The sequence below is a fragment of the Rhinolophus hipposideros genome (genome assembly GCF_964194185.1).
Source record: "Rhinolophus hipposideros genome assembly, chromosome: 9".
Classification (NCBI taxonomy): Eukaryota; Metazoa; Chordata; class Mammalia; order Chiroptera; family Rhinolophidae; genus Rhinolophus; species Rhinolophus hipposideros.
Window position 1 is genome coordinate 53,023,496 of NC_138055.1, and position 15,870 is coordinate 53,039,365.

Sequence of the window (15,870 nt, forward strand, 5' to 3'; positions counted from 1 at the left end):
AGTGGGCAGCCCTGTGAGGGCAGGGCTCACTGGGGTGATGTGGACACGGGAGAGAGGCCGCTCCCCACCCCTGGGCCACGTGCAGGCCAGAGCATGGTTGCAGTGTTTGTGTTGGGCTCTCTGGAGCCCAGGCTCAGAGCTTGGCCACAGAGTGGGACGCACTGGACTCATTGTAGGTGGAAGGTACCTGCTCCTGGACAATACCAGTTCCAAGGTGCCTCTGAGTGTGAGATAGGACACAGACTCAGTCAAGACCAACAGAGCTCAGTGAGATTTTATTGAAGCCATTTCAGGAAATAGGTAGGCACAGGGAGCAGGCAATTGAGAAGAGTTTGAAACAATCAGAGCCGGAGTGACTTTTTTCTGAAGTAGTGAATTCTTCTGTGCTCGTGTCAGCAGCATGGTGGCCAGTCTCTATTTGCCTTCGGAATACACTTTAGTCTTGAATACATGGCAGGTGTTTTGAGTGTGTACAACTCTTCTAATTAAATAGGAATACCACCCCATGAAGGCCAGACTAAAAAGATCTCTGTCCTACCCCACTCCCCTATTCCACCACCTCCATACTTCTTCTTCCTTCAAGGGGTGAGTAAAGTGTCCCCTTTGAGGAGAAATACTGAAGGAAGAATTTCTCTCTTCCATTTCCCTGTGGGGTAGGGCGTTTGGTGAGCTGCCTTCAAGGATTTCGGTTCTGGCTAGGGCCGGGGATGTGCAAATCCATCCTGTAGACATTTTAGAAACAGGAAGGTAGAAAAAGAAAGGTCAAGAGGGAGGAAGTAGGAAATATATTGCCAAACAGAAGAGAGGGAGAGGAAGAAAGGAGAGAAATAGAGAGGAGAGGAGTGAGGGTGAAAGAAAAGGTGAGAAGGGCAGGGTAAAAAGGAAAGAAAACTTTCCAGAAGAGAGACTGGCCAGCACAGAGCACTGACAAATCCTGAGCCTGGAGGGCTATTTTGCAGGACTCCCCAGGGGGCAGTTCTACTACCAGCTAATTGGGTTCCTTTTCCTATAATGTGTCTGTTATAGGCATTTGGGGCAGAGTTGCCGTTCCCACACCCTCAGGAGAGCCTGCCTCATCCCCCTCACCATCAGGACATTTCTATTTGAGCCACTAATTCTAATATTGGCTTAAATGAGGCAGATTTGGAAGGAATTTGGCTATGAAGTATCCAAGGCAGGCCCAGGCCACCGAGAACTTTTGGGTTTTTGATAAAATTACTCTATTCTCCTACGAATAATCAAGAGTTGGTAATATTTTGAAAGGTGTTAATTTCTCATTCAAATACCCTGCTGTTGGGAGTTGTCAGGGGAAGTGGCTGGGGGCCTGGGTGGGAACAAGAAGGGAGGAGGTGAGGAGGCAATACGTAGGCAGGGTTTGCAACATTTCCTGGTCTGAGTGGCCTGCAGGAAATGTGTTCTGTTTGCAGTCAGAAAGCACACATGGAGCCTATGGCCTGTACCAGACTTCACTCAACTTCTTTGGTGGTGCCAAGGACAGTTCTAAGCCCCTCATGAAAGACTGTGGTTGCAATAGACCTGGGTTGAACAGGAGGGAGAAGACCCAAATGCACCCCTGCTCTGGTAGCTACTGAAGGGCAAAGTCCTAGCCCAGGTCTTGGCTCAGGGCAATTGAGTCACGGTTAGTTAGAATGGATGCCTGTGGCCCCTGGAGGGCTCTGGGATGAGGAGCAAGTGGGTGCTTCCATGGGGAGCTGTCTGGAAGAAGAGGGATGGATAAAGTGACCTTAGAACTCCCAGGCCACCTGTCTGCTCCCTGTGCCGCCTGCTGCCAGGATTGATTCTGTGCAGGGGGTTTCAGCAAAGCGGCAGGCCTTTGGGCGGGAATTTGGGGGCTTTAGGGGGCAGGCCGCTGAGGCGAGTGGGGCCTTTAGCTCCTGTAACTCTTCTTGGTGGACGACGTCTTGGAGATGATACGCATGCTGGAACTGCTGCCGCCCATGTTGCGGCCGCTGGTGGAACTGAAGCCACCACCACCGCTGCTGCCACCATAGCAGAGGCCGCTGCTGTAGCCGCTGCTCCCACCCATGCTGAGGCCGCCACCCCCGCTGTAGCCTGTGCCCCCGGAGGAGGAGATCACGGCTGTGGAGAGAAGACACAGGGCACAGTGGCAGGCCCCTCTGGTTTCCCAGGACCCACCCCGCCCGGATCCGGAGCCTGTGTGGTTCCTTCCCACGGCTCTTCCTCGAGGAGCAGGAAGCTCCTCAGTCCCCTGGGTGCCAGGGTCCAAGAGGGTGGGCACGGCCTCAGCGCAAGCATCTCCTCACAGGACATCAACATCTTTCAAACCCCTTTCACAACTGTGACCCCACTGATCTCAATAGGCCTGAGAGGATGCCATTACTAGGAGCATCCCCGTTTTGTAGAGGAAACATTGGAGAAAAAAGAGATCAAGTGGCATGCCCGAGGTCACCCCTGACAGAAACCAAGGCATTAGGTTCCCATGCTGTGTTCATTCCTCAGCTATACCAGGAGCTCTCATTGAATGAAATGTGAGGCGCCGTACACTTGGAGAGGATCAAAGATTCCCATGCTGAAAGAGGCCGAAAGGCCACCCAGATGAAAGTCGCCCGGATGAAATCCTCTCCATTGCATCACTGAGAGGCAATCGTCAGCTTCTGCTCAAATACTTTCAGCAATGGGACGTTCATTACATCAGGACACAGCTCTCGACAGCCTTTCAAACATGTGAAGAGGCCTCTTCGACCTCCCCTCTCCGTGTCTGTTTCTCTAGGTGAAGCATTCCTGTTCGGTGTATTAATTGTTTTCAAGCTCTCCCCCATCCTGGTGTCCTAGCCTCCCTGATGTGGTGTGACTCACATGGGGCCCAAGGGGACTCTTCTTCCCATGCCCATGACTCAGGGCTCCATGAATGCCACCTGCTGGGTCACTCTGTGAGACGATTCCTCCCCATCTCCCTCCCAGGAGCTGAGGCCAAGCGAGGTCGGTCACTGCTCTGCTTGTTCAAGTAATTAGCTTCAATCTAAATATAGGTCTTTACATTTAACCTGTTTCATAGCCTTTTGTTAGTTGTGTGAGTTTGAATTCCTGCTAGAAGTAGGTGAGAAATCAGGGGTTCAGATGGGGGACCCATTGCTCTGTGAGTAGTCCTGTCCCATAACTGGGATCTCCTGGAGCCCACGTAGAATCGTTCCTATGCGCATATGACCCTACTGGGACCAGTCCTGGGGGGTGAGGAGTCACCACTAGTCTCTCTGGATCACACTGGGAAGAAGGGCCAAAGAAGGGAGGGGTCTCTGCAGAGCCCCTAAGAGGGTCTTAATGACGTCTCTGCCCCAGCTTGTTCAATTTCTAGTCATCAAATCCTTGCTAGCGACGCTATTAGCTCATAGTGACGCTAGTCACTTTATCTCCCACTTTTCTATCACCCCAAGACATTTACTCACAGATGTTCACGGGTCCAACACCTTCTCCAGTGAGTCTGTTGCAGGTAGGGAGAGAAAGAGACATTTCATTTGCTGAGATGTTAAACAGCCCTGGGTTCTTTGTATTTAATGATCAGCACAGAGCTCTTACTGTGTGCCAGGCACTGCGCTTAACAAGCCTTTCATTCATCTCATTAGCTTCAGAAAGCTAATATGGATCTGTGAGGGGACATCTAGAACAGAGATCGAGTCAAAATATGCACAGAAGTAGGGAGAGGGACCTGTGCTCACTAGACAGAAAAGGACAGTTAGATTGTAGGCATCTCTGGGCAAACACAGAGGCCCTGAGGCTTGTCCCAAGTGTGGCCTCATGTGTCATAGGGCCTGGACAGAAATGACCCTGCTTATGGCCTTCCAGGTAGTCCTGGGCTATCTCTCCCTGACACCTTTCACCTGGGCTCCCTGCCCTGGGTCCCACAGGAGCTGTGGGAGGGGCTCCGACTGGAGGAGGCCTCTAGCTGCATTTTAACCCTTTTCTATCCGTGGAAATTCTACCTGGGGCCTGGCACTGTGGGGCTCTTGGCCTCTGTGGCACTGCTACAGAGCTCTGGTAGAGTCTGAGCCATGGTGGGAGGAGAAGGTAACCCACCGGCTCTCCTCGCCCTCCAGCAGCTTCCTGTACGTGGCGATCTCAATGTCCAGGGCCAGCTTGGTGTTCATGAGCTCCTGGTACTCGTGCAGCTGCCGAGTCATGTCCTGCTTGGCCTTCTGCAGGGCGTCCTCCAGCTCTGCCAGCTTGTTCCTGGCGTCCTTGATGGCCAGCTCCCCACGCTGCTCGGCATCAGCGATGGCGGCCTGGAGTGCAGCACACTGGCAGGAGGACACGGCAGTTTGTGAAATTGTCCACAGAGAACGTGGAGAGTTTAAAAACATGGAGGAATTTCCTGACATGGATTTCATGCAAAGGAGGCTGGAGCTTCATCATGTTTAAAAATAAGATTAATCTCCATCCTCCTTTGATAATTTGAGACTTAGCCAGGATAGAGAAAATGATTTGGGGGCGTCCTTTCCAACGCTGACCATATCTGGAGAGTGGGGAAGTAAAGCAGGTCAAAGTTTTGCCACGGATGCTTCCAGAGGACGGAACCTTTCCTGGAAGAATTGATGTTGGACAGAATTCAGGAAGAAGGTCCTGACACTCCTGGTGAGGCGGGAGACTGCGCATTCCTGGATGGTTCCTCACCTGAGGACACTGCACTCTGCATGTGCTGAGGGCCAGGCTCGGGTCTGCCCGGGGCAGGGGCATGGGTGGGATGACCTCTGGGAGTGCAGCCCTACCTGCTTCTTCAGGTTATCAATCTCGGAGCGCAGCCTCTGCATCATCCGGTTCAGTTCAGAGATCTCCATCTTGGTGGTGCGCAGGCTGTCCCCATGCTGACCGGCAGACCGCTGCAGCTCCTCATACTGGGGGGGCAAAGGGGGGCGGAGAAGCAGGAGGAAAGGATGGTAAGGTCAGATAAGAGAAGGCAGTGGCTTCCCAGGGCCCAAGAGGCTTTGATTGCATTGCTTGGAGGCGCTTTCCTTTCCCCCCACCACTTTCCGTCAAATCCATCCCCATTGGCCCCGGGCTCTGCCTCTTACTCTCGGTGTCCACAGGCTTCACCTCACAGTTGGACCTTTCCTTTTGGGTCTAGTCTTCCATCCCTCTCCCTTGACACCAGACTCCTCATCCTTATAAACTCAGCATCATACAGGGTGCCTGTCACTCCCTGATTTTAAAGCTCTTTTGTGTTTGTTCTCCTTGGCACCGCATCTCACATCCCCAGTGACTCCCCCACTCAGAGTGTTTGCTCTAAGCTGGAAAATCTCATTGTGCGACCTATGTTCCGCCTTTGCCCCACCCCTGCCCCCACCCCACCCCTCGTCCTCAGACAGTTCCATCTCTCTCCTCTGTGTCCAGGAGGCTCAATCTGCCACTTGTTCCCACCAGCCTTCTCTTACTCCTACTGGCACGGGTGGCTGGCACTGTCCAGCTGTCTCTCACCTCTCTTCTACAGGGCATTGGAGGTATGTCCAGTCTCCTTGTGGCAGAAGGACTGACCACCTTCTGCCTTCATCTGGCTATTCCTCCAGGTTCTAATGGTGCAGCCCAAGGAGTGCTCAGAACAGAGGGCAAGACCGAAGCTGAGCTCAGATCCTTTTGACCCCATCAGACTCTGACATCCAAGAGGATAAAACTCCTGTATAATTTGCCTTTGAAATCCAAGTTCTCTAAAATTGTTTCATGAACTTGACCTTGACACCTACCTTGGTCTGGTACCAGGACTCAGCCTCGGCCCGGCTGCGGTTGGCGATGTCCTCGTACTGGGCCTTGACCTCGGCGATGATGCCGTCCAGGTCCAGGCAGCGGTTGTTGTCCATGGACAGCACCACAGAGGTCTCAGAGACCTGGGCCTGCAGCTGAGCCAGCTCCTGCGATGGGGAGCAAATGGGAGAACTGAAGCAGGGTGTGTGCGCGTGCATGTGTGTGCATAGGCATGCATGTTGGGACACTGTGACCAGGCCCCCGGGATGGACACTGGCATCGAAGTCTTCATGGCACTGTGGGGGTGCAGCACCCTGCTTAGGTCTAAAAGGGCTAGGAAGCACATTACAGAGGTCCCTGGGTTTACTCCCATTCTTTGTCATCAACTCATTTGCATAGAGGGAGCAGCAGCACAGGTAACTCTAGCCAGAATTTTCCAGAAGCTACTCCCACTGTCAAGGAAACACACCTTGCTGACATCACATCAGAGCCTCATGTTCTCATGATGTCTCATGTTCTGAGAAAACACAGCCTTTCACCTCAAATAAAGAAATCATCATGTGAAAGAAAACTGAGTCAGAAGGAGCCAGAACGCTTTGCTCTGTCCCATTCCTGTTTCTCAACTTTCCTCCTCCCAGCTCCTCAGGTGCGGGAAAGGGAAATATGCTCAAAACAGCAGAAAGGGCACCAGATTGAGAAATTCATGTCTTGAATCTGCTAAGCAGATTAGATAGCATCTCTGAGTCTCAGCAGAGCTAGTCATCCATAATGGTGCTTCATCTGATTTCGGGAAGGATTAAATAAATTCATGTCCACGTAAGACGATTTTTGAAACAGTAAACCCACAATTAATTTGTTAATATCACTCCTCACAACCACCTCAAGCATGTTCCCCAAATGTGGTCCTCTGATCAGCAAATCAGCATCACCTGGGAACTTGTTGGACAAGCAACATTTTGGGCCCCACCCCAGATTCGTTGAATCAGGACTGGCATTTTAACAAGCCCTCTAAGAAGATTCCGATGCATTGTAAAATTTGAGAATCACGGGTCCAAATTCCAACTCTAAGTAAAAATATCCCTTTGCTGTCTGTATTAACAATTGGTTCGTGCATTTCCTGCTTTGAGAAATTATTGTTTTGTTGTTGTGTGCTGCAATTTGTTTTTCCCAAATAGTGTTTTCCTGGTAGCAGACCTAACTTAAGGGTGTCAAGCCCCTGGGCTTGCTGGGCTGGGGGCTAGTTCAGAATAAGGAGCCAACGCCACACTGGTTGTCAGCATGAAAGAGAATAAGCAGAGAAAATGATGCCTTTTTGCCCCATGTGAACAGTGGGAAGATCCAACCGAATCCATGTAAACATGACCCACTTCTGTTGGGCACCAAACATATGGAACGCATGGGCCATGTCACCTGTCCTTACCAGGCCTACCAGGTATACAAGGCGCCTTCACTCCCTCCTCATCATCACTAATCACATCTCTACCGCTCTCCCCCTCACTCACTCTACACCAGAAACCTTGGCCTCCTCCTGGCATTCCTGGGTCCTCAATTCTTTTCAGGTTTTTCTTCAAATATTACCCACCATTGGCCTGCCATGACTCCCTATTGTCATTTTTCATATTGTCCCTATTGTGCCTGAAATGCTAGAGTTATTTGATTCTCTCTGTGCTGCTTGTCCCCTCCCCTCCCCCTTTTCCCCCCCACCCCCCCACACACTGTAATGGAAGCTCCAAGAACTCAGGGGCTCAGCTGTGTTTGTTCAGCGCAGTCCCCGAGAACAGTGTTCTCAACAAAACAGGGCTTCAGGACAACCAGGCAATTGTGTTGTGTGCTTCTAGAAGCACCAGAAGGCTTACTAATTGCCACTCAATTGGCATAATTTTATGTCCTGCAGCTGCTCTAGGAAGAGTAGTAGATAAATTTAAGCTGGGCTGGGCGAGCCGGTTTGCTCAGCTAGTTCTACGGAAACCATAAGAAATTCATTGACAGGGAGTCCTTTTGTCTGACCAATGGCACCTGGTTGGTCCATGTGGTCAAAGGTGAATTTATCACTTCACCTGACTCTCCAGCTGTCCCAGGGAACCTCATTTTCTCCCTTGGTAAGAGAAGCAGCATCTGCTCCATGAATTCCAACCTGGGGATGGGTGGAAGCAGAGAGCAGACCAAGGAGGGAGCCAGCAGCCTCTGTGCCCAGCCACGGCCCCAGCCTTCAGCCCTCTGAGGGGGGCACTGGGCACTGCTCACCGCATCATAGAAAGCCCTCAGGAAGTTGATCTCATCCATTAAGGCGTCCACCTTGGTTTCCAGCTCGACCTTGTTCACGTAGGCTGCATCCACATCCTAGACACAGAATATGCCGTCACTGAGTCCCACCTGGTTGGGGTAACCAGCCCTCTGTCTGTGAGTGAGGTGGAAGAACTTCAGCTTCCAGGGACGAGCATTTCTCTCTTCCAGGCTATGGAGTGGGACTGGTGGGGGGTTCCAAACTGTGTGAGGACCAGGGCTCTCAGGGAATGCGCACCAGCTCATCAGCTGGTGCCATGTGGAAAGACTTCCTGTGTCACCTCCACCTGGTGGGGACAACCCCATCCTGGGCCCTCGGCCCTACAGCCTCTCCCTGCGGCTCACCATGTCTTCCCCTCCTCCTTGCACGCTCTGCCCCTTTCTCCCCTTTATACACCGCTGCTCCATCCTCCCTCCTCCAGCTTAGCTTGGGGCCGGTTCTCCCCTCCCTCTGCCTGCTCCCCACTAAGCAGGAAGGCCCACAACTCCCCAGAGCGGATCCTTGACTGCTCCTGTCCCCCAAGCCTGACTTGATGTCCTGGAGACTTAGCTCAGCACAAAGCCCATTTTGCTTTGCTTCTCCCTGCGCTGGACTCCACATGTGGAGGGGGCTGCTGTCAGCATTTACAGCTGGACTTTGGAGCCCTGGATCCTGATTCACTTCTGATTATCTGGGTAACCCTGGAGCACCTTGTTTAACCAACCTGAGCTTGAATTTCCTCACTTCGAAAGTAAAACCTGCTTCCAAGACTGGTTACACAAATTAAATAAAGCCTTCTTTGCAAGGCCACATGCTTAAGTGGCAGCTGTCATCGTGGAAGGGATTGCCTGAGAGTCAGAAGGGATGTTCCCTGTCCCCTCACCTTCTTGAGCAGCACAAACTCGTTCTCTGCCACCGTGCGCCTGCTGATTTCTTCTTCGTACCTGTGGGAAGGATTAGAAGTGTATGGGTGGTAGGAGCTGGGATTCTGGGAGTGAGATCAAACCATGGCGGTGTCACGCAGGGGACCCTGCTCGCTGCGCCATTTGTCGTGCAGGGTCTCAGCTCCTACTCCCCGCCCAAGAGCGCAGGACACGGTAAGGCCAAAAAGGAACACCCACGGAGCCATAGATAGGGGAATCAAACCAATATATTCTCGCTGGTGGCTGGGCTGGAGACACAGGAAGCAGGATCTACATAATCTGCCTAATAGCAGTCCACGCTTGCCAGCCACCATCTTCTTGCTAGCCCCCATTCCTTTTCTGCTTGCGTAGCCACAGCAGTTATATTAGTGGCCAATAGCCTACGGGTTACAGCTGACGGCCAACTAGCCACAGCTGCTGGCATCTGATCACAGTTGATGGCCATTTACTACCCGAGCCAGCACCTTTCTATGTGAGGCCGAGAGCCTGGAAACTGTTTTTTGGGGTTTTGTCCCCACACTCCACCCCTACAGGGTCTCGCCTCACAATCTACGCGACAAGCGTCTTCTGCGAGGGGCCCTGTGCAAGGAGCCTGGAGGTGAATGCACTATCCTGAACACAGCCAGGCTCTCTGGACACAGCCAGGGTTTCTCAGGGCACCACCACAGTACTTCTGGGCACAGCCAGACATCCTGGGCTTCTTAAGGTACCACCAGTCTCCCCGGGCACAGCCAAGGTTTCTCAGGGCACCACCCCAGTACTTCTGGTCACAGCCAGACATCCTGGACTTCTTAGGGTACCACCTGTTTCCCCGGGCACAGCCAGGTTTTCTCAGGGCACCACCACAGTACTTCTGGGCACAGCCAGACTTCCTGGGCTTCTTACGGTACCACCAGTCTCCCCGGGCACAGCCAGAGTTTCTCAGGGCACTGCCACTCTCTCTGGACACAGCCAGACTTCCTGGACACAGCCAGGGCTTCTCAGGGCACTGCCACTCTCTCTGGGCACAGCCAGCCTTCATGGACACAGCCAGGGCTTCTCAGGGCACTGCCACTCTCTCTGGACACAGCCAGACTTCCTGGACACAGCCAGGGTCTCTCCGGGCATTGCCACTCTCTCTGGACACAGCCAGACTTCCTGGACACAGCCAGGGCCTCTCAGGGCACTGCCACTCTCTCTCTGGGCCTGTCGGGGTACTGTGCTGGAACAACAGTGGCTCACATCAAGGTGCTTACATATTATCAATGGCGGCCAGTCAAGACACAAAAGCAAACATCAAACCAGTCCCACTACATGGTGGTATGTTCCCAAACAGTCAAGCGTCCATTAAATCAGGGATAGAAGGCAATTCCCCATAGTCCATAGTCATTCGCCAGGGCTGTCCTGGGGGTGAGGGATGACCTTGACCTCACCCTCATCTCCCACGAAGGACTCAGCAAGCGTTTCCTCCTGGGACTAAAAGTCCTGCATCCGGGCTGCCTCAGCAAGCAGTTCCCAGCCCACAGGGCGGCAACAACCTTCGCTTTCTCCGCTTTCTCCGGCCTCTGCTGGTTGGGGAACCATCCACCTCTTCCCACCCCTCCACGGGAATCGAGCTCTCCGGCAGCTGCTCCTCCTGGTCTTCCTCAGACTGAGCTTTCATACGCACAAACTGCTCCACTGCCCTTCGGAAAGCTTTGGCCAGCACCGTATCCTGCCGACTACGCCAAGTGTCACGCAGGGGACCCTGCTCGCTGCGCCATTTGTCGTGCAGGGTCTCAGCTCCTACTCCCCGCCCAAGAGCGCAGGACACGGTAAGGCCAAAAAGGAACACCCACGGAGCCATAGATAGGGGAATCAAACCAATATATTCTCGCTGGTGGCTGGGCTGGAGACACAGGAAGCAGGATCTACATAATCTGCCTAATAGCAGTCCACGCTTGCCAGCCACCATCTTCTTGCTAGCCCCCATTCCTTTTCTGCTTGCGTAGCCACAGCAGTTATATTAGTGGCCAATAGCCTACGGGTTACAGCTGACGGCCAACTAGCCACAGCTGCTGGCATCTGATCACAGTTGATGGCCATTTACTACCCGAGCCAGCACCTTTCTATGTGAGGCCGAGAGCCTGGAAACTGTTTTTTGGGGTTTTGTCCCCACAGCGGTTGTAGGGGAACAGGCAGTGGTGGGTCTCCAGAGCAGGCCTGGAAAATGTGCCGCTAGAAGAGCGTTCTCCTGCTACACTGGTGCCCCCTCAAATCCTAAATCAACCGAACAACCACCCCTGTCCAAATAAAACCCAAACTGAAAACAGAACCACCCTTCATTCTTTCTGAGCTTGCTGTCTCACAGCTGTGCTCTTTGACGAGCTCAGGTCCCATAAAGGAGCGTGCATGCTTCCTTTTTTACCCCAAGGTCTCACCCCAACCCAAACAGATCATGAGGGGAAGAACAGAGAACGGTAAGAGGCAGGCAGTTTTAGGTCTCGGCCAGCTCTTCTACCCATTGGTCTATTCTCAGCCACGTTGAACAGGGGCTTGGAAGCAGAGTCTTCAGACTCATAGGCGCGAACCTTCTCCCCACACAGTTTTCTCATTCTTCAATCTGCCCCTAGGCAGCAACCCTCCACCCCCTTCCCACTCCCACTGATCTCTCGGAAGGAAGTTGCACTTCTGTTCTAGGTGACCCAGCTCTCCTAAGCATCTCCCCCTCTCAGTGGCTCTGGACAGCTGTGGTTTGGGCTTTATCTCTTCCACCTTCCAGCTGAATAACTCGGGGCAGGTCACTTAACCTCTCAGAGGCTCTTCCCGTCTGGCGTGTCATTAGTCTTTTCAAACCACAAAGCACATGATGTATGTAACTAGAACCTCCCCTGCTTTTATATTGCCCCTGTTGTCCAGTAGGACCCGAGACAAGCTCTTTCCTGCCAATTGACTTGGTTTTCCTTATTGTTTCTTCGTGCTGCCTTTTTATTAAATATGCACATCTGTTCTTCACCGAACTCCGTGCAACTCTCTTTGTCTTCTGTGTTTCCCAGCTCACAGTCCCTCTGCCAGAGGGTGAGCACCATGTGGCCCTGCCTCTTAGACACCTGCCGCAGGAATATCAGCGTCTATTAACTAGGAGCACACTATTCAACACACACCCCCCCATGTTCCTCCTCTGTGCCTCTTTCTCTCTTAAACGTGAACTTTCACCTCCTCCTCCAGGAGGCCTTCTTGGATTGAAACACCATTACTCCATGTTTGCACACACGTTATAAATTATCCTTCTGCACTTGTTTCTGTTATCTGTGGCTGTATCACTACACACATATACCTAAACATCAATACAATATAAATAGCAGACACTTATTAACTACTTACTGTGTGCCAGGCACTGGGAGCCCTACCAAATATTTTACGTGCAAGTTTTGATTTAATATTCTCAAACCCCCTATAAGGTGGGTTGGGTACTATTCACAGCACCCAACCCTTTAACAGGCAAAGGAACTGGGGCTTACAGAGGTTAGTTTCCTTTAGGTCATTCTGCTAGTAAGTGGTTGAGCCAAGCTTCTAAAGCCACTGACTAGCCAGATTCAATACTGCTGGCCAATAGAAATGTGATGATGGAAATGCCCTGTACGTGGGGGGTCCACTATGGCATCCATCAGCCGTACGTAGTGACTGAGCACTTGAAATGTGGCTAGTGTGATTGAGGAGCAGAATTTAACATTTTATTTAGTTTTAGTTAATTTAACTTTAAATAGTCACATGTGGCTAGTGGCAACCATATTAGCACAACTCTAAATCCTTAACTCTTACTGTATTACCCAAACAGTAACTAAAACTCCTCATCGAGTCACTTATTTTGTTTGGACTAAGGCAATTAGAAATAAATGAGAACAATAAAATTAAGAAATTGCTCATGTGTGTAGGCATGAGCATACTATTAGGTTTAGTGGTGTGTGTGTGTGTGTGTGTGTGTGTGTGTGTGTGTGTGTGTGTAGTTCCAGAGAGAAGGCAGCATGTATGGCTCTTTTGCCTTTGTTCCCTGGCCCCTTGGCCAAGGTTTGGGGTGAAAGCATGTACATTGAGTAAATTAGCAATGCAATGGAGTTTGAACAAATATGAGGGTGAGATTCTATGGGTTTAATTCTTAACTCATGAATTGCTGCTTGTACAACCTTAGACGAGTCAGCTGCTCTCTCAGAGGCTTATTTTCCTCATCTGCAGAGGTTGTCAGGTGGCTGTGTGTATCAGGCTCTCTGTGCCCACGTTAGCTGTCATCATCTATAACCTCAGCCCCTCCCCAAAGTTCTAACATTCTTAACTGCGGGGTCCCAGTTCATTTTCTGAGTCCACCTCGGTGCTCTCAGTGTATGTCCTATTTCCTCACTGGGCTGGGCACGTCCCGCGAGCAAAGCTTCCCCTGGAACCCCACAAGGCCCTCCCAGGAGCTGGCTGTGTACCCACTCACTTGTTCTTGTAGTCCTCCACCACATCCTGCATGTTCTTCAGCTCCGCCTCCAGCCTGGCTCGCTCCCCGCCCAGGTTGTCTAGCTGCCGCCTAAGGTTGCTGATGTAGGCTTCAAACATGGGCTCGATGTTGGCCCTGCTGGTTTTATGCTCCTGCAGGAGGCTCCATTTGGTCTCCAGGACCTTGTTCTGCTGCTCCAAGAACCGCACCTGCCCCAGCCAGAGGTGAGAGACTATTAGGGCTTCTTTGCAGCACCCTCCTGGAGGGCTTTGGGATCCAGGACCCCTCAACAGTGCAGGGGGGCCCTGCGAGACCTTAGAGTCCAGGTGGCAGACTCCTCCTTGGCCTCAGCCTGGAAGGAGCCTGGAATGTGGAGAGCCAAGCAAATGTAGGTGTCATGGGCCTGGGAGACAGATGGTGGCTTGACTTGGAAGTGGGAGAAGCAAGGAGGGCCAGAGGGGCTAGAGGCCATTAAATACACCAAACCATGCGGAAGTGTAGTAGGTGGAGAAAGAACACTCCACCATCATGTCACTAGGCGAAATTTTGATTCTCATTAAGTGGGCAGGAGGTTCTTGGCAGAAAATCCAACCTGTCTGTTTTCTTTCTGACATGATTTCTCAAGGTCCAGAATCTGGAATCAATTGCTTACACACTGTAGGACTGCTGAAATGGGTCACTCTGGAGTTGCATTGAGGGGATCTGGGCAGAATCCCAGCCGTGTCCCTTACTAGCTGTGTGGCCTTGGCAAATCTCTTCCTCTTTCTTCTCTCTCAGGTCCTCTGTGGTCATGTGCTACTAACTTGGTTTCCTTGAATTGCACTCATCTGCCTCTCAGCCTGGGAAAACAAGCAAAACCTTTCTCCCTAAGCAGAATCCTTCCATTGGGAGTAGCTGCAATGACACACACCCTCAGAGAATGAAGAAACAGAGCATCCAGCACTTTGGAGATGGCAGTGTGCCCACAGAGGGTCTTTGACAGATGCACCTAGCCCACCAGCTTTCTCTGCCATTGTCAGAGGAAGGAGGGCAGTGCTGGCTCCAAGCCCCTCCCTAGTCACATCCCCTCATTCACCGTGTCCCCTCCAGATGAACCTAGGAAAAGCAGGGCCCACGTCCTTCCCCTCAGAGCCAGGCACCTGGAAATCTCATAGCTGTTGATGCAAACACCAGGCTAAGTAGGGTGACATGGGTGGTAACATTGAAGAACCATTGCCTGCCTCAGTGGTCAGGTTTTACACATTCAAAATCTGGGTCTGTATGATGAGGGATTTCATAACCTGTTAGGCCTGTGAAGGCATCTTAGAGTCCATCTGTCCAACCCAACCGAGGCCCGAGAAAGTAGGGATCCTCCTAGCCATAGAACCAAAAATGGGACCTGGTTGCCTCTTCGTTTAGCACTCTTTCTTCCAGATCCCAGGTATGGAGCCTGAATGATCCAGATCCTTGAATTGGTTCTTCTCAGGCAAAAACAACCAGCTTGGGTATAAACTATTGGTGATACAAAATAGAATTCAAAATAGAATTATTTCTTTCCCCAAACTGGGGAAATCCCTAGGATTCCAGGCCACACAGCAGGGCGAACTCACAACTGTCTTCTCCTCAAAAGCAGAGTGTGAAACTCTTTGAGTGCACCTCTGGCCAAACCGCTCAGCTTCCCAGACATACCCAAATCACTAAAGAGGTTGCCACAGGAAAATTTGCCCCTATTAAACTGGGCAGGAAAGAAATCACCCTTGCCCACTTCTGTGAACTGAACTTGTAACCTTCCTTTCCTTTATCTCCATCTCTCCAAACGGATCGCCTTTCACTGTCTAATTTTAAGCCCAACACATGATCATTAGCCTTCATAAGAGCAATGTCCTTGCCATGGGTTCAATAGCTCTGGAGTCTGGAGGTGGACATATTTCTGCTCCTATCTCAACAAAGTGGGAAACCACCTCCTCCTCCAACCCATCAATGGTCTTCCCAGTTCCCAGAATCGCGGGTCCTGGGCAAGTTACAGCTGACCTCAGAAAAGCATAGAAAGCAGAGATCCCTCAGGGTTTCTGGTGGGGACCCCACTTGCCTCTCACCTTGTCGATGAAGGAAGCAAACTTGTTGTTGAGGGTCTTGATCTGCTCTTTTTCCTCCTTCCGCACCCGCTGGAGGGAGGGGTCGATCTCCAGGTGGAGGGGTGTCAGGAGGCTCTGGTTGACGGTGACCTCCTGGATGCCTCCAGCTCCGGGCATCATCCCACCTCCAAATCCCCCCATCCTGTACCCTATGCCACCACCGAGACCCATCCCATAGCCAGCACCCCCGAAGCTCCCCCGGCTGGAGCGATAGCCCCCGCTGATGGAGATTCTCTTGTTGCCCCCAAGGCCATGAAGGCTCCTCGTCCCGAAGCCACCCCCAAAGCCGCCCCCAAAGCTCTTTCCGCCCTGGGAAACAGAGACAGAGCTGAAGCTGGACCGGCAGCCTGGGAGAAGGCTCGCGGAGGAAGTACTGAAGCTCCGAGTGCCCCCTGACTTGATGGTGCTAGAGGATCGTTGGGTCAT

General features: G+C 51.9%; 1 protein-coding gene across 1 annotated transcript; it reads right to left on the reverse strand.

Annotated features, from left to right (window-relative positions):
• Window positions 1–1,888: 1,888 nt before the first annotated feature.
• On the reverse strand, window positions 1,889–15,870 carry LOC308502482 (keratin, type II cytoskeletal 75-like; the record flags this gene model as incomplete). The annotated part of the gene is made up of 9 exons (XM_081060334.1): window positions 1,889–2,100; window positions 3,426–3,460; window positions 4,054–4,274; window positions 4,743–4,868; window positions 5,712–5,876; window positions 7,954–8,049; window positions 8,856–8,916; window positions 13,331–13,539; window positions 15,406–15,870. 9 exons carry the CDS (start codon window positions 15,868–15,870, stop codon window positions 1,889–1,891), a joined length of 1,590 nt encoding a protein of 529 aa, XP_080916460.1.